The sequence below is a fragment of the Cervus elaphus genome, chromosome X (genome assembly GCF_910594005.1).
Source record: "Cervus elaphus chromosome X, mCerEla1.1, whole genome shotgun sequence".
Classification (NCBI taxonomy): domain Eukaryota; kingdom Metazoa; phylum Chordata; class Mammalia; order Artiodactyla; family Cervidae; genus Cervus; species Cervus elaphus.
Genome location: NC_057848.1, coordinates 56,916,601 through 56,943,134, shown reverse-complemented (window position 1 = coordinate 56,943,134; position 26,534 = coordinate 56,916,601). Strand labels below are relative to the sequence as shown.

The following is a 26,534-nucleotide window of genomic DNA, read 5'->3' as shown; positions in this document are numbered from 1 at the left end:
ATTTTTGAGGTTGCACCCCAGTACTGCATTTTGGATTCTTGTTGATTATGAGGGCTACTCCATTTCTTCTATGGGATTCTTGCCCACAGGACTAGATATAATGGTCACCTGAATTAAATTTGCCCATTCCCATCCATTTTAGCTCACTAATTCCTACTAAAAAGTAGATGTTTATCCTTACCATCTCCTGCTTGACCACATCCAATTTACCTTAATTCATAGACCTAACATTCCAGGTTCCTATGCAACACTGTTCTTTGCAGCATTGGATTTTACTTTCATCACCAGATGCATCCGCAACTGAGTGTCGTTTCCACTTTGCCTCAGCCGCTTCATTCTTTCTGGAGCTAGTAGTCGTTCTCCTCCACTCTTCCCCAGTAGCATATTGGACACTACCATGTGTAAAATAGCTAGTGGGAAGCTGCTATATAGCACAGGGAGCTCAGGTTGGGGCTCTATGATGACCTAGAGGGGGACTCAAGAGGGAGGGAATCTTTTTCTTATTACTTATTTTTATTTATTTATTTATTTTTGGTTATGCTGGGACTTCGTTGCTTCAGGAGGGCTTTCTCTAGTTGTGGTGAGCAGGGGCTGCTCTCTGGTTGTGGTGCAGGGAATTCTCGTTGCAGTGGCTTCTCCTGTGCTGGAGCATGGGCTCAGTAGTTGTGCTGCATGGATTTACTTGCCCTGTGGCATGTGGGATCTTCCCGGACCAAGGATCAAACCCGCGTCCCTTGCACTGGCAGGCAGATTCCTATCCACTGGGCCATCAGGGAAGTCCTAAGAAGGAGGGAATGTATGTATAACTATAGCTGATTCATTTTGTTGTACAGCAGAAACTAAGACATTGTAAGGCAATTGTACTAGTAATAAAATTTTAGAAATAAAGGAAACTATCTAAAAGTGGTTTTAAAACTCCCATTTTATAAACAGAACATATAAGCATTGAGGAATAAAATGACAATTGAGCTTGGCAAGTTTAAATATGGTACAACTAAGTTGAAGAAGTTCCTAAAATTATTTCTGCAAAAGATAAGTTTTCTTTTTTTAAATTTCCATTTTAAGTTTCCTGTACTTTCTAGGTATGTATGATTAACACAGTACAGTGGCCATCTCTCTCCCAGGGTCCTTCAAGTGGTGAGGATTCAATGAGTTAATATTTCTAAAGCTCTTAGAATATTGCCTAGTACACAGTAACTGCTATGTAGGTGTTTAATAAAATAAGTTTGATTCCAGGTCTCACATAAGCTGAATCATGACTGTTAAGTCTCCATAAAGCCTAGAAAGAAAAAAAGAAATGCTGGTTCTGTTACGGTTCTTCAGGACTTTCCCTGATATACTGCATAATGGAGGAGAGTGCTTCTCATTAACTATAGGAACTCTCATTGGATTCTCTTTATTTTTACCCCATTGCTTTTGTCCATTCACTTCCTTTGGGCTAGTGCACCCAAATGGATGATCTAACAAATCTGCTCCAGATAAATACCGACAAGGTCGAGGGATTTAAGAAATGAGTGGGGATCACAGATGTCAGGGCATACAAATTGGGAACGAAAAAACGTGGAAATCACGTGTTTCTTTTTTCTCTTGAATACTGGCCCAAACTCCTCCAGAAAGACGGTGCTCCAGTGTCTCCAAAGGATTGGTTCTTTTCAAAATCCGGCGCCAGGTTCCCGGGACCAATGCAGAGGAGAAAAGCGCCCTGCTCCCTGGAAACGCTCCTCCCCTTTGAAGGAAGTTTGCGGGGCGGGGCTCCCACGCATGCTCCGTGCCCGCGGGCCCATTGGCGCCGCTTCTGGGCGCGTGCGCAGGACCCAATGGGTGCCCGGACGCGGAAGACCTGGCTTTGCAGAGGTTCCCGCTTCGGAGGCGTGGGAGGAGTGAAAGGCTGCAGGTTGTAGATATCGGTCTTGGCCCCGAGGGGTTCCCCCGGGCCTTTAGAACCCAAGAAAGGAAAAGCAGGCACAGCGGCGGCGGCTGGCCAAACCCCCGACCTGTCTTCCAGGCAGGGAGGGGGGGCGAGGAGGGGGAGCAGCTCCGATAGCAGGGCTGAGGAGCCTCCGGAACCGGGTCACGGAGCATGAAGGGCTGGACCGGCTCCCCAAGCATGGGGAGCCGGAGCCGCCGAGGCCACCCGGCCGGGCCCTGCCCGACTGTCAGCTCCTCGGTGCTACTGCTTCCCGGGCAGCTCGGGTATCTGTAGCACGGCCCCTCTCGAGGTCGTTGGCCGACAGAGCAGCATGAGTTCCGCCGCTGCCTAGTTTCCACACCCCTCCCCTGTCTTCTCCCTCCGTCCTGTCTCTTTCCCAAACCCCGTCCTTCTTTCCCTCGCTCCCGTGCTCCTCTTTTCCCTCCATCCTGCCCTCCTCCTTTCCCTCTATCTCCTTCCTCTCCCCTTTCTGTCCCCCTCCTTTACCCTCTTTGTCTTCCTGTTTTTCCGTCTGTCTTTCCCCCTCCCTCTTGCTCTTTTCCCCTCTTCCTTCCATCCCTCTTTCCTCCTCTCTTCCTTGATTCTGTTACCCACCACCACAACCTCTCCATCCCCCCCCCCACTCTCAGCCTCCCTTCATCATCATCATCCTCTTTCCCTCCTCCTCCTTTCCAGCTTTTCTCCGCCCCCGCCCCTGCCCCCGCCCCCGCCCCCAAGCCTCCGCCCCTTAGCCCCCGCCCCCAGCTGCCAGTCCCCAGCAGCTCAGTCCTGCAGTGAGAGTCTTGGGAGTCCATAGCTAAGCACCAGGAGCAGAGCACGGTCCGCGTGCTGCATGCAAGTCTCCGACATGGCTCACGAGAAAATGGAGCTGGACTTTGAGCCTGACACATCTGATGGGGGCACCCTCAGGAGATCCAACAGCGCTCCCCTGATCCATGGGCTCAGGTGAGGAGGGTTGGGGAGGATGGAGTGCAGGGTTCAGGAACTCCTCGACCCGCTGCAAGCAGTCTTCCTTTCCTCCAGTGAGAGTTGGAGCTCATATGAGTTCTCCACGCTGAGGGGGTGGGGACTTGTCTGCTTGACAGTGACTTGGGTCCCAAGGTGGAGTGAAAGTTTGACCCTAAACTCTGGGCAGTGTGGGGAAAATGGGGCTCTCTCTACCTGGGGCTCTGTTGGCCCCTCTCAAAGGAACTAAAACAGGACTCTGGCTCTTCTAACAGGTTGCTTGCCCTGCCTAATTTACACCACCGAATGTCAGACTGAAGCCCCTGGAACTAGGATTGCAACTTGACACCTGTCTCTTAAGAGCTGCTATTTCTAAGCTTAGTTTAGGAACCCTGGCGTTAACAGAGGTTTACTTCAATAAATTACAGTTTATCTAATAATTTGTAATTAAATGCCACATTCATGTCCTATTAAGTGATTCAGATTTGTCATAATGTTTTCAGATCCTAAAAATGCCTGAAACTCATTCCAGTCAATAAAAAAAAGAAGGGTGGCATATAGCTTAGGTCAGTGAAAGTGCAGGTTTTCAAAAACAATAGAAAGAATTGACCCTTGAATTTTAGTGGTAGGGTCTTGTGTTTTCCTGCCAGTAAGTCACCAGAGGGTCTATTTTAAGGCAGACTCTTGTGATAGTGAAGGTTAGGTTGGCAGACCTCTTGAGCCTATTACATTTCACTTTTGTAATTAGACAATTCATTTTAAAGCCAATTTGTGAGACCCTGTAGAAATGGAATGACTCCAAAAAAGGGGGATGGGAGTAGAATTAGCCAAAACACTAATCAAGCACAGTGAAGGCAAAGAGAAAGGTAATCCTTGTCTATCAAACTGATTATGATATCCTTATTTTGGGGAAAAAAACAGACTTACCTTTTGTCTTTTATTATATTTCAACATTGAGGGAATGATAAAGTGACTCTTTGCTTTCCTAATTGTGTCCTCGGCTCTACATTTATTTTTGATACTATAGAAATAAATTGGTATTTTTTTTAATCTTGTAAGCCAGCAGTTGCTGGGGACTAGGGTGATCCTGTTGACCTGCATTTAGACTGTTGTAGAAATAACAGGCTGCTTTTTTGCTTCATGATTTAAGTAATTATTTGAAAGGTAGCATGATGTGATAGGAGAAAGAGTGAGGTGACCAGGCCTAGTCCCAATTTTCTCCCTAACTGGCTATGATCAGGAATGAGTCACTTAGCCTTTCTGAGTCTCTGTTTTCTAATTTAAAATTTCAGAGAGCTGAATTAGGTGATCTCCACCATCCCTGGAAGCCCAATCCAGTTCGGCCTTGAAAATCCTTCTTCACCTCTTGTCCTGGGCATGGCACTCTGCTCAGGACTGCAAGGGTGACCAAAACACCTCTCCCAGGGGGTTTAAAACACATGCACACTTGCCTTTAATAAAAGGTGAAGTTAGTGTCTCAAGAAGCATCTGGTTTCCCATTGTACTCTTTGGGTATAAAGAAGGGAATGGTAGCATTAGGTTTGTGGAATGAGGAGAGGCTTGTGGAGGGTCTGGCATTTGAGATGGCTGTTGAAGGATGGGAAGAGTTTTGACAGAGAGTGGTGGGAGGGAGGGCATTTGAGGCAGAAGGGGCAACGTGAGCAAATCTCCAGGTCTGTTGATGTAGTTGAATAGCAGGGTTCCAGAATAGCACAGGTGTTTAGGGCAATAGCGGGAGATGTGCTGATAGGGTTCCTACTGAGCATCAGGGCTCCCCAGCCCTACTCACGTGACAGCACACGTAGGCAGTAACGTTTACAGGTAGGTCCTCTGGGGTAAACAGATGAGGCTACTGGTATCTGGTGGTAACTGGTTTGGGGGCGTGAATTCTGACCAGAAGGAACTGGAGGCAACCAGTTTGGAGCTCCGCCCCATACCTCTTCTAGCTGTCCCCCAGCCCAGAGGAGATCAGTATCTCAGCCAGACTCTCTTCCACAGCACACCACTGGGGACGTTCTGCAGAGGACGGTGAGGAGTTGAGGGGCCATCGAAGACTTCAGTGTTAACCAGAGAACTGGCATTCATACAGCCGAAGGATATCTTATATGAGAAGACATAAATCATTTTATTTTTTACTTTTCAGTGACCTTTCACAGGTTTTTCAGCCTTACGCGTTTAGAGCTCGGAGGAATAGTACAACTGTCATGAGTCGTCACAACTTGGTAAGTATAGGAGTAAGTATCCTTAGTGGTTGGGATTGGAGGAGACACTTTCAAATGTTGTTCTTTCTTGAGATGATGTGCCAGGCACCACTGCTTAGGAAAGAAACAAATGATTTTACCTGTCTTGTTTACTGCTTATGCTGTGGCCATTTTCAATTTTTGGCGCAAAAAGGAAATCTGGTTAAAAATTTTTCTTGACTGTGGGACTTGGTATTTTTAAACACTGTTCATTGTTTTTTGTCACTACTTGCATCATGGTTGTGAGGTAAGAAAGTGTTAGTCGCTCAGTCGTGTCTGACTCTTTGTGACCCCATGGACTGTAGCCCACCAGGCTCCTCTGTCCATGGGATTTCTCCAGGCAAGAATACTGGAGTGGGTTGCCGTTTCTTTCTCTAGGCAGTCTTCCCAACCCAGGGATCAAACCCTGGTCCCCTGCATTGCAGGCGAATTCTTTACCATCTGAGCCACCAGGGAAGCTCAGAGGTAAGTCAGGATTAACTTCTAATTATATCTGAGAACAGGTCTTTATTTGTCCTAGGATGCAAAAATCATATATATGGTAGCAAAGAATTTATTTTTGTTGGACAGAGCCATCTATTTACAGTAAAGTCTACTTGAAAATACTTGTATTTCCATTCCCAGTAGAGGTGCTGATGGTGACTGGTCTATATAGCCAGAACCATCACGGATCACCTTTTTAGTTGGTCGTGGTGGGAGAAATTATGAAGAGGTTTTTATATAGTAGCCCTTCACATGTGGAGTCCACTTATCCAGTAATTGGAGTGCCCCGGAAGGTATGAGGTGTAAGCAAATAGGCCTCTAAATGGCTGAACCAGATTTCCATAGTCTGTGCACAAAGGTTCATCATTTTATTTATAGGAGAGGCTCTCTGACCTCTGAATCATCTAAAATTTATGCACAATTATAATAAGCTTCGAACTCAGTAGTGTGTGAGAAACAGCAAATCAGAAGAAGTACATTTGGGTTAAAGGTGTATTAACAGCTGCTAGCAAGGGAGGAGATGGGAAGACTGAAAAGCAGATAGAGGTTTTTACAAAATTAGTCTGTGGCTTAGTATTAGAGCTGAGAGCCTGTTAATAGACCCTGAGGGTGTCACTGGCATCGAACTGTAAAATAATTGATGTTCCTACAATACCTGGGTCATTAACCTTTTCTTAAACCATAGTAATACTTACACTTATATGGTATTTTACATGTTACAGAGTACTTTTCACACATTTAATTCTCATAGAAACCCCTATGAAGTAGGCAGGGCAAAAGATGTTTTTCCCAATTAAAAGAGGCAGCAGCTAAGACTCAGCCGATCAAAGTGACTTGCTCCGAATTACACAGGTTAGTAAGTGGCAGAGCTGGGGTTAGACTAGACATCTTCCAGTGCTATTCTGTTTGGTAAAATCTGTTTAAGAAAGGGAGGGGGGAATAGAACACTTTTAAGATCTCCAGTGAAAGTGGCTACAGATACTTCAAGGGGGAAATGATAGCTCTCTGGAGGTTTGGTTTTCTGCACCTTCTTCCCTAAGGATACTAGAAAATAGAACTACTCGTTTTTGCTGTATATGTGAAAAATCTTTCTACATGTTCTACAGCTGTGTTCCTGATATCAATAGCATAGCGAAGAAGGGAAAATGATTTTGCCCCTCTGCACTTCACTTGGTTGTTTTCTAAGATGTGAAGATTCTTAGCATCTAAGATTCTTAGATGATTTGGGGCTCATCTCACTAATAGCCTTCCTTCTGGCTGCACTGAAATGCATGAGTTTGCTGAAGGGATGTGTGGATGCACTCTTCTTTATTGATCCCTATGCTCTCTTCAGTCTTTCCCCTTCTCCTTTCTGGTTTTCTGGTTTAGGACACCTTCCCCAGCACCCTTTGGCTACTTTTTTCATAATATTGATTACACCATATGTAGTATGTCACCACAAGCTCTACAGATCTTAATATACTTACCTATGTCCCATCTTAACCTGCACAAAGTGAGGTGTTGCAGACTGAAATGGAAAGAGGTACGGTTGGGGAACTGATGAAAGAGACATGCAGAAGTAGGATCTTCATGATTTGCTGATTAGATAGAAAGGCAGAGGGAAGGTGTACTCAGATATTTTATTTCTTGGTGACCAGGGGGAAAGTGTTGCCTTCATTCCAGATAGGAATTGAGAGGAATTAGACCTTTGAAAGGCAAGCAGTACATTCTTTCCTGGATTGTTGGGTTCAAGGAACCAGTGGCCCCATGTTGCTCTCCAAGCAATATTCAAAATCTTCTCGAAAATGGTAGTCCTCCTGTCTCACCTGCTTGTACTTTCAGCAGACGACCTGAGCCTTTTCACTTCACAGAGATGGCAGACACCTCTCTTAGATAACCAGTGACTTCCTTCTCCTGGAAGTCTTTCCCTTCACACAGGGAACTCTCTGCTAATGGTTGGGAAGTTGTTGGACTCCCGTGGACCTTTGCTCAGTCTGTTTTCTCTGCTCTATCTTGTATCCTCTGTCCCTTCCTTGCTGGCTCTTTCCCTCCTGCCTTCTCGCAACTCACACATCCCATATCTGAAAAACAAGCCTCTTTCTTCATAGGTCTGTCCTTGCCTTTTTCCCTTCCTCTCTCAGAGTTTTTTCAAAGCTGAATCCACCCTCAACTGCCTCTCATTCCTTGCCGATAATTCATCCAGTTTATAATCTCACGACACCACAACTCCATTTAAAAACCATCCTGTAAAACTCCCCAGCACCCACTTGTCCAACAGTGTCAGGGGCCTCTTTTCTGGTCCCACTTGAGCTCTTTGCTCTATTTCACACCATTAACTGGCACTTCCTTGAGGTTCTTGGCTTTTTCCTCAGCCTATCCATTGCTCTCATTGCTGGTACCAGACGCAGCTCTGCTGTGTCCCTCTTCTGGGTCAACTTTCCAGTCCTGTCTCAAATTGGCGAGTTGTGTAGGATGTAGACCTACCATCTAAACTGGTGACTTTCTCTGCAGTCAGCTTCTGGCAGTCCTTTGGCTTTCCTGATTATTTTGCTGCCTTTGGGGTTTCTTTTGTTCCCCGACGGACCCGTTCATGCTCTCTGCCCTGCTGTCCTGATGGAGTCTTGCCTGCCTTATTTACTGGCCCAGTAGCTTAGCATTTTTTTCAAATGACCTTATCAAGAGTTCACCAACAAACATGTATTACTTTCATAATGGAAAAGAAATACTTTTGAAAAGGATTTTACTGGTAAAATTTTTCTCTTTTCAAAGCCTAGGAGAGGAAGAAGTAAAAGAAAGGGGTGGGAAATGAAGGGATCTCTTTTGAGGTAAAATCTTACTTCCGTGGATAACTAAAAAATTTTATGTGAATTAGCTTCTGCCTAAAACACTTAGTTTTTTAGTATATCACTACTTTATACTACTTGCCACAGGAGTATTGTTTAAAGTTTGGATAGGGTAGGGCCTCTTGCAGCAGGATAATTGTCATATTTGGCTTTATAGTACTACAGATTCATTCACCTTTCATCATCCCCCTGCCGTAAGATGTTAGTATGAATTTTACCTTACATTTCATGATCAGATCATGATGATTTTTGAAGGAACGTATTTTGGTACCCAGATCATTTCATCTTTGTGTTATTAAAAAATGATCTAAAGGAAAGCAACAGTTATCTTTAAAATGCACCTTGCCTCTACATTGATTTTTTTTTCTGAACCAGTAAGCGTTGTGGTGATAACATTAATGATCAAATTTTAGAATTGACTTAGATCATGCAAGTAAAATCTCCTTATTGCAGTTTTTTAAAGTGTTTCAGTAAACATTAACTGTAAATAAAATATTATTGTTGTTCAGTTGCTGTGTCCAACACTTTGCAACCCCATGGACAATAGCACACCAGGCTCCTCTGTCCTCCACTATCTCTCAGAGTTTGTTCAAATTAGACAAAATATTTTATTGGACTTATTTGCTCATCTTCCTCCATTGGTGCATTGGTAATAAAAATGAATAGAATCAGGGTTTTTGCTTTCCCCTCATACAGAGTTCCTTATTTTAGTTAAGTGGGGTAATGGCTATTTCTAAGACCTGGAGTCTTTTTTTACATAAATGTACACAGCTCTGCATTCATTTGGGAAAAATGTTAAAGTCAGTGCCTGTCTAGCGACAGATGGTGCTTTGAGGTTGGACACCTGGTGTACTTTCTAAAGACTGAATGTACTGCCTCTCTAGTGCATTAATGTTCAGTGATTTAAAGAGCTCTATTTCTCAGAAGAATATGAAAAATTATCTAGGAAGAGGTTGTACACTGGCACTGAGAGCAGACCACAGCTTTGTGATTCAAAAAATAGTAAATGTTGACTTTTTCTTTCCAGTTGCTGTCAACCTCACCTAATCGGATTCCTAGCAGCAGACTGCATCAAATCAAAAGGGTATATTTTACTTACTGGCTCAGATCTGTAATTTTCTGCATTTTGCATTTTGGTTTTATTTTCATCTTGGAGAATTAGGTATTAAAAGTGAGTCAGACTGCCACTCTGGTTAGTTATAAACAGGTTAAAATTCTTCTGAGTGGGCAGATGAAATACAGATGTGGCACGGGTGACAATCTTAGAATGTCAGTCCTGCTGTACTCTGATGATGTCAAATGAAGTAGAAAGGTCCTTTTCGTTTCCTTGGAAATAGAGAACTGTGTGGATAAATATTCTGTTTTCAGCACATGTTTGTCTTTGTAGGAGGAAGGCATGGACATAATGAACAGAGAAACTGCACACGAAAGGTTAGTGCTTCACAAGAGCAGGGTGTGGCCTAAGGTATGTCTTGTTTACAAGCTCTGATGGCTGTTCATTTTTGTCTGTTTTAGAGAAGTGCAAACTGCAATGCAGATAAGCCAGTCATGGGATGAGAGCTTGAGCCTGGTAAAGTTTTCACATATCTGCTTGTTTTTTTTATTTTCTAGAGCCCAGTGTATTATTTATTGGCTTCATTCACTTTTGGCCCTCCTGTTTCCAAATTTGAATTCAGCATTTGATCTCTGCTTTCCCACCAGAATATGAAATTACAACTTTTAGGAGTATATATCTGTAAAAGTGTAGGTGTGTTTGTGTAGTAGAGAACAGTGATGTGTTGACTTGTGAATTATGAGGAAATAACACTTTCTTTTTACAGAGTGATAGTGACTTTGACAAGCAGGAGAAATTATATTCTCCTAAAAGGATTGACTTCACTCCAGTTTCTCCAGCACCATCACCCACCAGAGGATTTGGAAAGGTAGGTTCATTGATAAGATATTAACTCTTTCACACACTGAGCTGATTACTTTCTAAAATGAACAATACACAAACACAAATCACCTAGTTTTTGATGAATTCAATGACTGGAAGGAAAATTAATTGAAGTCTATGGTAGTAATTTGAGAAAAAAATCTGTCACTCTATCCATCTATCTGTTCTCTCATAGACATATATGAGAGACAGGTAAGTAGTTTTAAAATGTTGTTTTTGTCATTTTGAGAAGAATCTTTTGAAAACTGGAATACTAGAACTATTATAATATATGTTTTTTCCTAGCAATGTTTTTCACCATCCTTACAGATGTTTGTGAGCAGCAGCGGGCTACCACCAAGTCCCGTTCCTAGCCCAAGACGCTTTTCCACGTAAGTAAACCTGCTTTTTCAATGTGGATGAAAGGCTGTTCATTAGATTTGTCTCTCTGGTGAACTTTTCCCTCAGCATTTTATTATGGGAATTTCAAAGAGCAAAGCTGAAAGAATTTCACAGTGAACATCTATATACCTACCACCTATATATTCACTGTTAACATTTTACCATATTTAATTTTTGAGACATAGTGCCAGTTTATGTTCAGTTTACATTTCATGCATATGGAAATGTATTCTTTATAAAAGTAAGGGAAAAAATGTTAGACCAGTCAAAATCCCAAATAACTTTTTTATAAGATTTATCTTTAAAAAAAAACAACTGTTGGTGGATATTTTGTCTTAGAAAATGAGTTTTTTAAAATGGCTTAAAATGCCATGTTATTCCAGATTGTCATATGCCAGGTCAGATCATGTATTGGCATTTCAGTTACTCAACCTACAACATAGATATTGTCCATTTCTCCCTATATGGCTATAAATTGTATTGATTTGCCAAAAGTACTTACTGTTATCCTGTTTATTCTTTAAAGCAGGAGAAGCCAGAGTCCAATCAAGTGCATTAGGCCCAGTGTTCTTGCTCCTCTTAAAAGAAAAGGTATGCATCACCCTTCTGCTGTTAAACATAGTCCAGCTTGAATTACAAATTAACAATTTCTGTCTGAAATTAGTTCAAAGCTTAACTCCTTTTTTCTAAAGAAATAGTGCAGTATTCTTTTCCAATGTATGCTTTGCTGATTCTAAATTCTGGGAATTAGTTATTTGATACTGTCTATATTTTTTTTACACTTCATAACTGAGTCTTACTCGCGTATTCATATCATCAATATATGTTTGAGAAATTTTGCCTCTCAGCAATCTGAATATAAAAGAGATATAAGTTGATGTGTTGCAGAAATATGTGTTAATGTCATAGCAAATAAGTCCATACTCATGCTGTATGCTCAAATATAAGCCACCACCAAATGATGGCTTGCCAAACAGAACAGCCTCCCATTCAAGTCTCTGTAGGGTTTTTGATATAATAGAGTGCTCTGTGTGTGTGTGTGGTTTATAAGAAATACACTTTCTTTTTTTCTTCATTTAATTTATGTTTTAATTGAAGTCTAGTTGATTTACAATGTGTTAATTTCTGCTGTACAACAAAATGATTCAGTTATACACATATATATATTCTTTTTTATATTCTTTTCCATTATGGTTTATTCCAGGATATTGAATGTAGTTCTCTGTGCTATACAGTAGAACCTTGTTGTTTATCCATTCTATATGTAATAGTTTGCATCTACCAGCCCCAAACTCCCAAGGGGTGCTCTTTTAATTACATTATTTTAAACCACAAAGCACTAAATGAAAATGATCTCACTCAGCGCTAGTTTTAGATGCTTATAGAGGGCACCCAATGGAGTCTATTTAAAGGAAGGCAAAGAAATTTAACACGGGTTTAGTCATTTTTCCTGGGGATATAACCACATGATTGCAAGTGTTGGATGTCATTTTAAATGAGAGTTTTAATGATAATTCTAAAAAAGCAATTTAGTAAGTTTGTGTGTGTGTGTGCAGATCACCTCCAGGGCTAGTAAACAAATCAACTCTTCTAATGTCAGGTAAACTGATACTTGCGGCTTTGGTGAAAACTTTCCATTAGTAGTATCATACACAGATTCAAAAGTGCTATATTTCAGACAACTTAAAATTAAAGATGGTGTGCTCTGGGGAACAGATGCTGATACAGTGACAGGATTTGTATTTAGTGAATAGATTTTACTTTATAAATAGTCTTTTTCCTTAATGCTGCAAGGAATTATTTACAATCCTAAGAACCTTCTCAGGAGCTATGATGTGAAAGTAAAGCTTAGAAATTAAAGCTAGTATTGTTATTAGTATTAATTTTAAATATATTATAGGAAGTTGGTGGAGCTTAATCTGGTTGTTCCGTTTCAAAGCTATTCCAAAATATACCAGCAGATGGAGGGATTCTTTGCTCAAAAGGGCTAAAGTCTTTTGCTAATGAAGTGTTGAAAGCCTGGCAGCAGCTTTGAAAAGCTGCATATTAAAGCATGGAAAAAAGCAAATGAAAATATAACCTTTCTTGAATTTCAGTAATTTTCAGGATAGCTCCAGAGGAAAGATAATATGAATTAATTAATAATATGGGGAAAAAATGAATGTTATGTTTGTTCTTCCTTGATCTTTTTCCATTATAAGACTCTTGTAGAGGTTTAAGTTCATGGTTGCTAATTTCCTAATGGAGTATAGATAAGCCCATGAATTAAATTGTCTTTAATGTTTGATTTTAAAGCTCAGATAAAGAGCTTTGAAACCAAGGTGTGTGTGTGTTTTAAATCATAGCTTATTTGGAAAGGAGCTTTTTCTGTCTAATTTAGAGTTGTTAGTCTTTGGTCTCCCGCGGCAAAATGTTAAGTGTTATTTCTTCCAATGTAAAGCGTTTCTATCCCCAGTTCTGAGAAAATCTACAGGATTGAAGTAGCCAGTACAGCATTAATTTTGTGAACTAATTAAGAATTGCTTTTAATTACAGATGTGCTTTTAAACTTGTATATTTTCTAATCTTCATTTTCACTAAGTAGCCTAAAGCAATCTTTGATTTGGATGTTCTTTATCAGCCTGCATACTTTAGAGTCCATTTGACTTCATCTCAGGAGATGTTTTGATATTAAAATATATAAAATCAAGAGTCCTTACTAATCATCTAGCATAAATTGTTATTCACTGGGAGCTTCAGCTATTAGGGGATACTTTTTTTTCTGTTGTGGTTAGTCTTGATTCATTTTGCCTAATGAAATCAGTGTTTTACTCTTCTATTAAAGAAATTGACTGTGTGGATAGCATGCTATGTACAATAAATGAGAAGGTATTTTTAGGGCTGCTGACTTTTTAGTTGAGGTTATGTGGCAGTGTATTTCTTCTACATTAAAGCACGTGGAAAAATAGCTTTCAAGTAAACAGCCTGAAGTATTCTGATCTTTGGTCACACAAAGATCACCCCATTTTAGCAGCAAGCCTGTATCTGTAAAATCACATTATGGTAGCATCACCTCTTTCTGTTTTAGGTGAAATGGAGACCGAAAGCCAGCCCAAGAGGCTCTTCCAAGGCACCACCAATATGCTGTCTCCGGAGGCTGCACAATTGTCTGATCTCAGTTCATGGTAAAAAATGAAATAAAACCCCAAGGATATTAAGGGATGATGTATTTGAAAAGAACCACAGCAAAAGTATATTGGGGTGATGTAAAATATATTCAACTTTTTATCCATGTTCTCTAGAGGTAAAATCTCCATGGAGGTGTAGGCAGTGTAAGAAACTAGATTGTTTGAAAGTCAGTGCTACCTTTGAAAGTGTGTGTACCTTTTTGACATCTTCACTTTCCTGCCTAGCTCCTGATAGGTCAGCCTCTCAATAGTTGCTGTTGGTATGGGAGTGTGTCAGTAGCTGGATGGAATGAGAAAGAGTTTCTGGACTGCCCTGGGTAGTGTGCCTTAATTATAACTGCTCTGCCTGCATTTTGTATTGGATTGGCCAAAAAGTTCATTTGGGTTTTCCCACAAATTGAAACAAAATTTTTGGCCAAGCCAATATTCTGTCCTTTGAACTTAGCAGAGAATACCAGCATTTCTTAAGCAGGGCATTTTCTAAATAGCACTATCTGTTGATATAAAATCTTTTTTGGAAATTTTGGGGTATTCTGTCACAATCCTAATGTCTCACTTGAATAGTAACATTTCCAGATTCCTATGGTCTGTTCACATAACTTCTTTTTTAGTTTGACTCATCTGAGTTTAGAAGTTTAGCTTAAGGCTCTTTAGTGTTTTTGTGCAAAGTTAACTTCTTTTCCTATACCCAAAGTTGAGTACTTGGATTCCAACATGTATTGGGAGGAAGGGGAAGGGATTATAGCAGCGGCCAGGTGATATTTGGAAATCTTTAAGTACGTTTCCATCAACTTGTGTATATGTGTATATATGTGCACACACACATGTGTATGTGTGTTAGTTGCTCAGTCATGTCTGACTTTGTGACCCCACGAACTACTGTAGCCCGCCAGGCTCCTCTGTCCATGGAATTCTCTAAGCTAGAATACTGGAGTGGGTTGCCATGCACTCTTCCAGGGGATCTTCCCAACCCAGGGATCGAACTCAGGTCTCCTGCGTTGCAGGCAGATTCTTTACTGTCTGAGCCGCCAGGGAAGCTCCCTTCTATCAACTTGCTGAGTACCTATGTTGTAGATGCAATTGTGTAGAGCCTTTCAGAACTTTTTGATCTGAGTTTTATGGCTAAGGATTTTTTTAAAAAGAGCCCCAGAGGGCATTCACTTTAAAAAGAATGATGTTCTCTAAATGGAAGATGTATGTAAGCCACTTATAAGTTATACAGAATGACTGTTGTTGCTTTCCAATCACTTATTCATTGTTTTGTCCAAGATAACCCCTGCTTCTTGTTCACCAAGAAGTCACAGATTATTCTGGCTGATTCGACTCGTTGATCAGTACTGTTCTAACCTTGGAACACATGCCTTTTAGATTGTTCTAGCTATTTTCAGCCCCCGCTCTCTCTTCTCTCTCATCCCTGTCTGTCCTTGGTAGCTTAGTGTGCTAATTTTGGTATAGAGTGCCTTTCCAGGTATGTAGATGATTGCAAAGAGAAAATTTCTAAAGCTTGTTGAGAGGACTAGCAGGTGAAACTCTATACTGAGTGGAAACTGCATATCACTTTTATGGTAAAGTAGGTTTTAATATAGGCACATGACATTATAAATAGATTTGCTTACCCAGTTACTAACCAAGTAACCAAGTTCATGTTAAAAGATCAGAAAGCATTCACCAAGTTAAAAACATACAGGGCAAGGTGATTTTTTTTTTTAATATTGTCATAGGGTGACTGTGCTCACTGCCATGAAACAGGTTCACACAAGTAAGGAAGGAAAAGAGAATGTATGTTATTTACCAAGGGTCCTCTCCTTTTGTTCAGATGTTTATTCCTCTGAGCAGCACAATCTAAGCTGTCTATGATGGTGACTGTTGTGAGGCTTCTGTGTTTGGTTGGCTGTACCACATGGCTTGTATGATCTTAGTTCCCTGACCCGGGGTTGAACCCAGGCTGCAGCAGTGAAGGCCCAGAATTCTAACCATTAGGCTACCATGGAACTCCTGTGAGGCTTCTGTTTCTGTTGCTACCACCTCCGTCCTCCGTGGACGTGTGACTGGCTGTGGGAGTCTTGGGAAGATCAGCACTCTTGCTCTGTAAACACAAAAAGTATTGCCTCTGGATGCCTCTTTTCCATTATTAACTGACTTTGTTAGAATGTCAAAGAATAATGTACAGGCCAAAGGGAGAAGATGAAAAAGAGATAACATAGCAGATCATTCACAACTAAAGAGCAAGGAGTGGAACAGCCAAGAATTGATTGATTGTTCCTAGAATATCCATCTCCTTTAGAACTAAGATTTTTAAAGAACAATGCACAATGCTGTATTTTATTAATGCCTAGCTTTATAACACAAACATAAATAAGTGATAATGATAGTAAAAAAATTTTACTGCAAAGTAAATGGGCATATTTGGGACTAATAAGAATGTTAATGAAAGCAGACCCAATACAATTTTGCTACAGGGAATAGTAGTAGAAAATTTCTGGTTAATAGACTGTCATAAATTTGAAGTAATCAAATTATCTAAAACAGTAAGAAAAAAAGTGTCGCCTCACATTGGAGAGGTTTGCTTTATTCATGGCTACTCATAGAATGCTAATAAGCCAACATACAGCTCACGTAATTTTTAGAAAGAAATTTAATACTCAAAATTCACAAAACTCAGTATCAAAGATATTTAGGTGATTAAACTTTTCAAATGGTGTCTTTAGTAAGTTTGTAGCATCTGGACTTCTGAGGATATTAAAGCTGACAATTGCACTAAGACTTCTGGAACACCTTGTATACTGAGATTGCTGACATTTATGTCTATAGTTAAGAGAATTTAAAAATGAGTTATTCATGATATGTAAAAATCAAATTCTGCTTTTGCAGAAAATTTTTTATTCCTGTCTCTTAAAAGCAGTTTCATTGATCAGGCACATTCTTAGAAATGAGGACAGAGACAGGAACTAGCTGTGTTCTTGTTTCTGCTGCCAAGGATAACAATCTACTCAATAACTAAAGGAAATCATTCTTATACATTTTAGGGAAGAAATGGTATCAGATCGTTAGTAGGTATTATCTCAACATTTCAGTCATTATAGTTTGTTCCCTGTCCCATTCCACAAAGAAAAGATAGGTTTTAAAACTTTAAAGTTTATATACTAGTAATGATCTGTAAAATTTTATATTTTTGAAGTATAAATTAAATGGGAAGTTTGAGTATGGACTCATATGGAGTTGGTGTCCAGTGTTCCAACTGCTGTGCAAAGGAATGGTAGATCTCCTTTTTATAAATGTACTTTTTACTAAAGATTCTGCAGTCTTTGCTGACCAAATCTGGGGAACTTTGCCCACCATAAGGCAAGGATTATGTCATTCTGCATTTAGTCCTTATGAACATCAAAGAGTTTGACTGTACCTCGGAAGTACACCTTTGCATGGTGCTTTGATTCTTTTTGCATGCTGGGGACTCTTGTTCTGCTCCTCATTCTTCTGAGAATATAACTGTCTGTGGCATGCTGTGTAAAATAAAGCCATTTTCAGAGCTGCTAACCATATAGTGAAGATTATGTGATAGTCTGTTTCTCCTACCAAAAAGGAAAAAGTCTCCCATGAAATTTCTTGCCCAGTGCTTTAGTGTTAACATGACTGCTGACTTACCTCTATGTTTTTTTTTAATATTTTCCATTAGAATTATATTAGTAATTTTTGACAGTATTTTTAATGTTCTATGTGTCATGGCAAGAAAATTTTATCGTGACAATATGACATGCAAAGAATAAGTTTTAATTGTGATTTGATGATAGAAAAGTTTACATTATACTTGAAGACTGTTTATGTGAGCAGCTTAGACTTCTGTGCTGATACTTTTTGTTTGGGGTTTTTAAAGAGCATTTTTTATTAAAAATTTTTTCTTCCCGTTTTATTGAGTATTATTGATACACAGCACTGTATATGTTTAAGGTGTACAGAATAATGATGTGGCTTACATACATCATGAAATCACGACCACAGTAGGTTTAGTGAACATGCATCTTCTTCTGTAGATACAAAATTAAAGAAATAGAAAAAGAAAATTTTCCTTTTGATGAGAGCTCTTAGGATTTGACTCTCAAGAACTTTTATTTGTAACACACAGCAGCGTTAATCATCTTTATCATGTTGTACATTACATCCCTATGTGCTGATACTTTTAAACTCCTGTCCCCAAAGTGACAGTGGAAATGATCATATTTAATGATCTCAAAAACATAGAGGTTATATAGCAAGATAATGCTGGGTTTTCATAAGGTAAGCTAGTAGAGACCAGAGAACATACACTATGGACCAGGTTAACCCCCACCAAGGGGTCAGGGGATGCCCTGACCTTATGCTAAAATCTGTGCTGGGGTTGCTGGGCAATGGCTGATTTCTAACACATTTACCTACCTGCCGTTGGTCTCATAGAACCCAGTTTACTGACTGGTCAAGGTCAGAGTGGTTCAGCCAGATGGATAGTAGCATGAGTCACACTGGACAACCCGGTTTTGTTGTTACTTTATCATTGAATGCTTTAATAATTTCCTTAGCTTTTTCCCTTTCTCCCTTAGCTTTTTTAGACAGAGAGTACTACTTTAACAGTCATAAGTATTTTTGGTGGTGTGGTTCAAATAGTGCCTCAATTTGTATAGTCAGTGGCTGGAATGAATTAGTTTACTTTTGTTTCATGTATTCTTATGTCCAATTTGAATTATTTAGGTCCTTTGCTTTCCTGCCGTTGTTTGGCTTTGGGCCATTAGTCTAAGGCTCATTAGCACCTCCACCAGAGCTTAAACTGGGGAATAAAAAGAGAAACTTAGATTGGACCATACATTTTGCTTTTGAAGCCCTAGTAGAAGGTTTAACAGCAGACACTGAAAATCACTTTTGTACAGTGATCTCTCTATGGATTGAAAAATCACATAAGCCTTGCTTGTGAATATATTAATAATGTGTAATCTGTGACCTGTAGTCACTGCTTCTAGGACCACGTATAGTAGTGCCGGGTTAATTAGAAGAGAAACTAGATTTTAGTTTAGTGAAAATACCTGGTTAAAGGTTTACCAGGCTCTGAATCTAAGTTGCACTGTAGACAAAGTACAAGTGTGCTATTCTTTGTCAATGAAACAAATTATATATGTTTATACTTAATAGCAGAGAAGAAATTCCTAAAAAAATATATATGAAGTGAAATGTTCAGACTCATTTTTTTTTTTTTTTGGTAAACGTCCCCGTTACCTTATTTCTTTAAGGTAATCAACAGTGTCAGAAGACCAGATTTCACAGCATGAGTCATGTTCTGTGTTTTTGAATGAATATAGATTCACCTAAGCAAGCAGGTTTTATTGCAAATGGAATCTTTTAACCCAGGGCACACCATCAGTCTGGTTAGAATAAGAAAGTATTTATATTCAGATTATCTGCTTGGTGGCCAAATGTTAATCCAAGCCTGTTTCTTCCTGCCAACTAGCAGAGAGCGTGTCCTTCGGCTTCCCAGCCAATATGTGCTTTAGGAAAGTAAATTCATTTTAATATTAGTCTAGGCAAAATGCTGCAGGAGGAAAAATCACATATGTTCCAAAGGCAAATATAAAGGTCTTTTGATTTTCCAATGTCTTAGATTATCTGTGCAACTTTTTTCAGTACTTTGAATAATTTCATATTTTAGACCCATTTTGCCATTTGGTTGAAAAAACTACTAGAGCCAGCTAAATTTTCCAAACTTCTTACTTAAAAGTGGTATTATTAATGATGCATTTGACAGCAGTAAGCATAGAGTAGGAGGACTGTGGAATATACTGTTTCCATTTTTATTTTTACTTTTCCAAAGGCTATTTGTATTCTGTTTCCACCTGAAAACAATCCACAAGCAATAGAAAAAAATGACATTTTGAAGGAAACTAGAAGAGTAGAGAAACTGGGTTAGGGAAAGTTACGTTTTATTAAGGGTGGTACAGAGCCCAGAAACTTCTAAATGAACCATAGGTTATTTAACAATGGAAATATATTAACTTGGAAATTTATAAAAACATTACTGTTAAAGTCACAATACTTAGTCTCAGAGCAATTTAGATCAGGATGGGCTTTTGCAAAGGAACTAATGATCAAACCTAAACTAGAACCCATACTTGCTGATTCACAATTCCTTCTCCAATCCTTTGCTTTGTTTCCTTTTCAAAAATAAAAAAGTATGGGTATTCCCTGGTGGTCAAGCAGTTAGGACTATGCTCTCACTGCCAAGGCTCTGGGTTCAATTCCTGGTCAGGGAACTAAGATCCCACAAGCCTCGTGGTGGGGGCAAAAGTTAAAAAAATAAAAAATATGTCTGTGTAGATCCTAAAACTGCCTGACTCCCTCACCAGCTTTCTCTCATCATGTTCTTACTCTTTGTACTGTAGCAACAGTATCCTGCTTTTTGCTCCTAGGCATACCCATGCTTCTTCCCCAACTTTACCCAGTTAATGCCTACTCATCTTTCAGACGACTGCTCAAATATCACTTTGAGGGAGCCTCATTTCTCCGTATTCCTCCAAATTAGATCTGCTCACCCATGTTGTATACTCTAAGAACCCCTTGCATCTTTTCCTGCTTTGATCACAAATTCTAATTATATATTTATTAGTATGGTTATTTAAGTCTGTGTATCCTGTGAAGTGAAGTCACTCAGTCGTGTCCAACTCTTTGTGACTCCATGGACTGTAGCCCACCAGGCTTCTCCATCCATTGGGTTTTCCAGGCAAGAATACTGGAGTGGGTTGCCATTTCCTTCTCCAGGGGATCTTCCCCACCCAGGGATTAAACCCAGGTCTCCTGCATTGAAGGCAGATGCTTTACTCTCTGAGCCACCAGGGAAGTGTCTCCTGTACTATACTGTAAATTAGATGCAGGCAGGGATCATGTGTGTCTTATACCCCTTTGTATTTCTGATATCTGGCATACATTCTGCACTTGGCAGGTAGTCAGTAAATACAGAAGAAGTGAAGTGAGTGAATGAGTGAATTCAGGCCAAATCTAGAGCATAGAGATTACATGTTGGATTGACAGGAATCACAGCTAGGAGGGCAGCCTGAGGTCAGATTGTGAGGGCTGTGAATTGTGGCTGCTAAAGTCTGAAGCCAGATTAGTGATGCAGATGAGCCTGATTGTTGGGAGACATGGTTGCCTGGACTGGATGGGTGAGGTATCCCCAGACTGGGTTCTAGAGGCTCTTGATGCCCACATTAGGAGTCTTAGTGGAAGGATAGGAGCAGAAGCCAGTTATCAGGATGAAAGAGGCAAATAGTCTGTGAGGGTATTGAGACCATGGATCTAGAGCATTCCATTTAAATGCTTGACTGGATGGTAACTGAAGGAATTAAAGAAAGGAGCCTTTTAGGAATAGGAGGGAGACATTTGCGTTTTGAAAGCGAGAGGAAAGGAAATAGTCAAAGAAATTCATAAAATCAGAACATAAGAGGCAAATGATGGAGGAGAGTAGGAAAAAAATGTGTCTTTGAATCTAGTACCTCTTGAGAGTGGGGAAGTGATAAAATCCAGAGCAGTGGAAAAATGGTTTGGGAATGGAGGGACAGTGAAGCAGTATACTTGCTAGAATACTTCTAACAGTCCAGGGTACCTCCAAGAGTAACCCTTCCTCTTACTCAAAGGCTGACAGGAAGGTAAGAATATTAATATGAAGATAAAAAATAATGTTAAAAAGAAACATAAAGGTAGAAATCTCTTGAACTGAAGGTAGGGGAACTCCCTCACAAAAACCATGACACATCCGGAGGAACACTCACTGGTACATTGGACCTTCCAGTGCCTCCAGGAGAGCACCCAAATAATAAAGAGCCTTGAGTGTCTGACTTGGGATTTCTGTGACATTGTCCTCTCTCAGGTATCTGAACATAGGACATTCTGTAGTTTTGCTGTTGCTTTTATGCTTTTTATGATTTACCAGTGCTGTACTGATCCATGAGTTCTTGAAACCATGTCGTTGCATGTTATGTTTGCCTTTACCCTGATAGATGCATCTGCTTATAATTCTTTTTGCTTTGTCCTCAGTTCAGATATTTTGGATGGCAGTAATAGCGGCAGTGGCTTGTCCTCAGAATCGCTGGCTAAAGGCAGCACAACCGCAGACGCTCCAGTAGCATGCTCCAATTCATGCTCTCCGTTCATCTTGATGGATGATCTCTCACCCAAGTGACTTACCCATTTCTGATTCAGTGTTCTAACTGCTGTTTCCTGCATAAAACATTCAGGGAGGAACGCAGAGAACTTTGATCCATAATGAGGATTAAAGTGTTACTGATATAAACCATTTTGATGCCGTTATTTTTTGGCACCACTCTTCTCTAAAGTTTGATTTTATAAGTGTAGCAACCTTACTTATGTCTCTCTATGCTGATCTCATTTTGAGCTAGTGATGAAATCTCAAATACTCATTTTTGATTGCTTAGAGTATATACATATATATGTAAAATTTCTCAGTGCTTCAAAGAGCACCTATTTTAGAGTCTATAGTTTAAGGAAAGCACTAATATGTATTTTTGATAATGGTTCTTTTCCCCAGCAGTGACATGACAGCTGGAGTTGATCAGAAATTCTCTTGCTTGAGAGATTTTTTTTTGTTCTTTTTAACTACATAAGTCTCAAATCTCTTTACCTCACAATATTAGATTAATTGCTTTTGATGATATCAAATTTTTATTTTTCTGCATCAGCTTAAAGTACATTATTTTGTTTCCCTTTCCTGTTTGACCCGCTTCCTTGCCATTTCTCACAGAAGGGAAAAAACATGTCGTTGCTCTCATTACTGTCCATATCGCTTCTTTGCTATTGGAGTATAGGATGTGAGGATTGATGATAGTGCTGAGAATGTAAACAGACTTACAGGATGCTGGATTTAGTCACCACAGCTTCTTATGACTTAGCTACCCCAGTTGATATTGTTCTCCTCAAACCTGTTGCCCTAAGGAATATATAAAATATTGTTAATGTTTCTAGGTGGTGTTTTCAAGGAGAAGAAATTCCTGCCTTGACCAGATGTGTGGAGCACCTACAAATGAATGAATAGTTATTTACATACAAACCACTATGTAGAAAAGCATACATGGAGCTTGACAGCTTGTCTCTGGTGGTGTAATGAGGCCTGAAGGGCCTTGGGGTTCAATGTTGTGCTGTTATAAGCTATTTATCTTAAGGTAGGGTAGAAAAGGGGCTTTATGTGTCTGATTGCTACATGTTGTTTCTATTGCTGCTTCTTTCTGACTACTTTTTTGTCATTAGAGTCATTTGTTTTTGTTGTGTGGTGAGTGGTCCTGTTGATTGTATTTTGATTGTTGTGTTGCCACCAGAATCAGAATCCAGTTTAATAAAAGGTCAAGGAAGCTTTTAGGAGCTACCAAAGTCAGTGTCATTGTGCAGTCTGCTTTTAAGAAGCTGTTTGAGCTGTCAACAGTGTACATGGTAGTAAATGTGCAGTACCATAAGTTATTTAACATTTAAAAGAGGAAAATCGCGATAGAGCTGTTTTAAAAACCTGAGTGTAATCTATTGCTGTGTTATTTATTATTTAAAACTGTGCAAAATGTCTGTTGTGATAGATTTCTTACAGTGTTCAGACATCGTGTTTGGGTTGTCTGTATTTGACATGCAAATTTGCCTGCTAGGACCATAATATTCCATTTTTAAATGAATGTAAGAAATGAAAACTACTGCATTTGTGTCGTTTGAAGGCAAAGATCCTTGAATTTTAAGGGAAGATGATGTGCTTTGAGGGTGCTCACAGACTAGTGATACTGTAGGGCTCAAAGGGAAGCCTGTTCTCTCTGAATTATAGGAAAGCATCACTTAGCTTGCAGTAATTAATTCCGTTACAGCATCAGCTGTGTTGTTTATTTTAAATTGTGATAACCACCATCATGGCCATTAATGGCTTTATCTCTCATATTGGCTTTCACCTGTGCAAAATCCATAATCCTTCAAACTTAACATGAATATATATATTATGAAGATTGTTCTCTAGGATGCCATTTTAAAGAAAAATTACTTCAATGGTATGCAGTATGTTTATTCTGTTTATGAAAGAACCATGTTAAGAGTTTCTGCCTATATAATACCGAGAGATGGTTTTCTCCTATAGGATATTTATCCACCTTCTCTCTACTGTCTTCTTTGCCTTAAGGGACATATTTGGCCATCATTTTTTGGCTCTAATTTAGGACTCTTAAGACATAATCTTTAGAATGTAATGATATTTAAATTTGTTTCTGAAATTCTGTGGTGGGGTAGAATTGGGATAGGAAAATGAAACTGTTCCACTGGTTTGAGAACTAGGAGGCAAGATGATTCACTTTACTATTTAAGCCAAGGTTCATTTTTATCATTTAAAGTGACTAGAAAGTTAAGTTTCTGCAGGGGTTGTTTTGGAATAAATAAAAGAGATGCTAGCCTTCAGATGAGCTTTGGTGACAGTACTTTATTTTTATATAAAGTCTAATATTTGGAAAGTGATCATTCTTATAAAGTAAAATTCTCTCTTCCTATTCTAATACTATATCATATTTCAAGCTTCTATTTGAAAACAAGTATAAGAGATGACATGATAAGAAAATTTAATAGATGCTCTTTTTGCTTGATTGACTTATATAATCACTGTGTTTCATGATAACTGCTTTTGGAATAATAAGTTTTGTGAAATGCTGATCTTGTGTATATCTTAGAATGTAAAATTAATAAAGTGTGTACACATGCATAAAATTCTGTAAAATTTTTAGCCTATTTCTTTTATTCTTGCTATTCTCTGCCTCCATATCCTAATATTGCATTCTCTGTGTGTGATTGCAGAGAAATTTTGAATAAAAGGATATCAAGAATACAAAAGAACTAATAGTTGTTTTGAAATTTGGGCTGTTTCCCAAAACAAAGAGAAATCTCTCCACATAATCTGTCAAATTTTCAAGAGCATTTTGTAGAATTTGACAATTTAGAAGGTTCTTGCCAAGGCCACACATATTTTTTACTTGTTTTGGATTTATTTTATCTTATGTTTTTTTTACATATTCATAAGACTCTGCATTGTTTTTGGAACAAGATGGGAGTGGGGAGACAGGCGAAAAAATAAAAGCCTTTCATGCATGACTTGGGTTTTAAACACTCAATTTTCTTTTCAGTATTTAAAAAATATTAATATATCAAGTATTTTATTTCACACTTAGAGAAAAGCTGCAAGAGTATCCCAAAGAACTCCCATATATTTTTCATCCAGATTCCTTGGTTGTTGATATTTAACCACATTAGTTTTATTCCTCACACTTTATTTTATGTATGTGTGTGTGTCACACATTTTTTTCTGAACCATTTGAGAATGTTATAGACATGATACCCCATTACTCTTAAGTGCTTCAGTGTAAATTTCCTGAAGATGAGGACATTCTATGTAATCACATTGCACTTTCAAAATCATGACATTAACCTTGATATAAAACTATCCCACTTAGTGTATAGACCCTGTTCATATTTTGCCTTTGGGCCCAATAAGGCTCTTTTAGCAAGGAAAAAAGTTTTCTTCTGGCCTAGGATTCAACCAAGGGTTATGTGTTACACTTAGTCATTATGTGTCTTTAGTCTCCCTCAATCTGTAAGTCCCCCAGTCTTTCCTTGTCTTTTGTGATCCTCAAAGTTTTGAGAAGTACTGGTCAGTTATTTTGAAAAATGTCCTTCTATTTATGTTTGATATTCCCTCATTATTAAATTCAGGTTTATGCATTTTGGGCAGAAATAACCACAGAAGTGGGGGTGTGTTCTCAGTAGATCATTGCAGGAGGCCCATGGTGTCGCTTTGTCCTGTCACTGGTGACCGTCAATCCTTCGGTGAAGGAGATGTCTGCTGTATTTCTCCACTGTACAGTTAGCATTTTCCCTTTGAAACTTGTAAAATATTTTGTGTGGAGGTACTTTGAGACTATATACATATCCAATTTTCTCATCAGACTTTCCCCCACTAGTTTCTGTATCCATTGATCTTTCTTGCATGCTAGCGTTATGATCACTACCCAATGGTGACTCTCTAATTCCATTATCCCTTCTACACTTAGTTGGCATTTGTAGTGTAAAGGAGAACTTTCCCTTCTCCACCATTTATTTGATCTTTGTGGCATAGTGGTTAGGATTCCATGATTTCACTGCCATGGCCTGGGTTCAATTCCTGATGGGGGAACTGAAATCTGCAAGCTGTGCAACATGGCCAAAAAATAATATAAATAAATAAAGGTCCTCTTAATACAGAGGGAATCCCAGGTGGTGCTAGTGGTAAAGAATATTTCTGCCGATGCAGGAGACACAGGTTCAATCCCTGGGACAGGAAGATCCCCTGGAGGAGGAAATAGCAACCCACTCCAGTATTTTTCCCTTGAGAACCCCATGGACAGAGGAGCCCAGCAGGCTAAAGTCCATGGGGTCTGAGAGCACTGAGCACTCACTCATGCAATACAGAGAAAATAATACATGTGTATTTATATATACACACGTATGTATATTCGATCATCTATTAAAGGTTATAAGTTCAAACTGGCATCTCGGATTCCAGTTCAGCACTACTGGGTTCATTCCAGTGTCCATCCTGTCCATATTTGTAACTGTTCT

At 39.3% G+C, this 26,534-nt stretch overlaps 2 protein-coding genes and 2 non-coding genes across 16 annotated transcripts in view; all 4 read left to right on the top strand.

Moving 5' to 3' along the window:
* Window positions 1-1,792: 1,792 nt before the first annotated feature.
* PABIR2 (PABIR family member 2) lies at window positions 1,793-24,650 on the top strand. Of its 13 annotated transcripts, none has more exons than XM_043896007.1 (11): window positions 1,793-2,875; window positions 4,874-4,903; window positions 5,019-5,097; window positions 9,448-9,504; window positions 9,808-9,851; window positions 9,936-9,990; window positions 10,241-10,342; window positions 10,666-10,727; window positions 11,267-11,328; window positions 13,805-13,901; window positions 22,896-24,650. In XM_043896007.1, exons 1-11 carry the CDS (start codon window positions 2,763-2,765, stop codon window positions 22,963-22,965), a joined length of 771 nt encoding a protein of 256 aa, XP_043751942.1. In that variant the 5' UTR covers window positions 1,793-2,762; the 3' UTR covers window positions 22,966-24,650. The 13 variants fall into 13 exon arrangements, with proteins under 13 accessions (XP_043751942.1, XP_043751941.1, XP_043751936.1 ...); XM_043896006.1 differs by having other exon boundaries at window positions 11,264-11,328; XM_043896001.1 differs by having other exon boundaries at window positions 1,794-2,875; window positions 21,951-24,650.
* On the top strand, window positions 13,524-13,667 carry LOC122691134. The gene has a single exon (XR_006340368.1). It is a non-coding gene; the product is annotated as a small nucleolar RNA U109 (small nucleolar RNA).
* Window positions 13,805-26,534, top strand: part of PLAC1 (placenta enriched 1) — a 212,263-nt gene continuing 199,533 nt past the window's right edge. The window contains exon 1 of the mRNA XM_043896013.1: window positions 13,805-13,901. The gene's annotated coding sequence lies outside the window, so the exon portion shown is untranslated. The remainder of the gene's footprint in view (window positions 13,902-26,534) is intronic.
* LOC122691135 lies at window positions 17,342-17,481 on the top strand. Its single transcript, XR_006340369.1, has one exon. It is a non-coding gene; the product is annotated as a small nucleolar RNA U109 (small nucleolar RNA).

Bases quoted from the DNA above. Each gene is read 5' to 3' on its own strand.
- PABIR2 (XM_043895997.1), top strand. From the start codon at position 2,763: ATGCAAGTCTCCGACATGGCTCACGAGAAAATGGAGCTGGACTTTGAG. The intron at 2,876-4,873 runs GTGAGGAGGGTT...TCTCTTCCACAG, and splicing joins CCCCTGATCCATGGGCTCAG to CACACCACTGGGGACGTTCT. The intron at 13,902-21,950 runs GTAAAAAATGAA...CTTTGTCCTCAG, and splicing joins TTGTCTGATCTCAGTTCATG to TTCAGATATTTTGGATGGCA.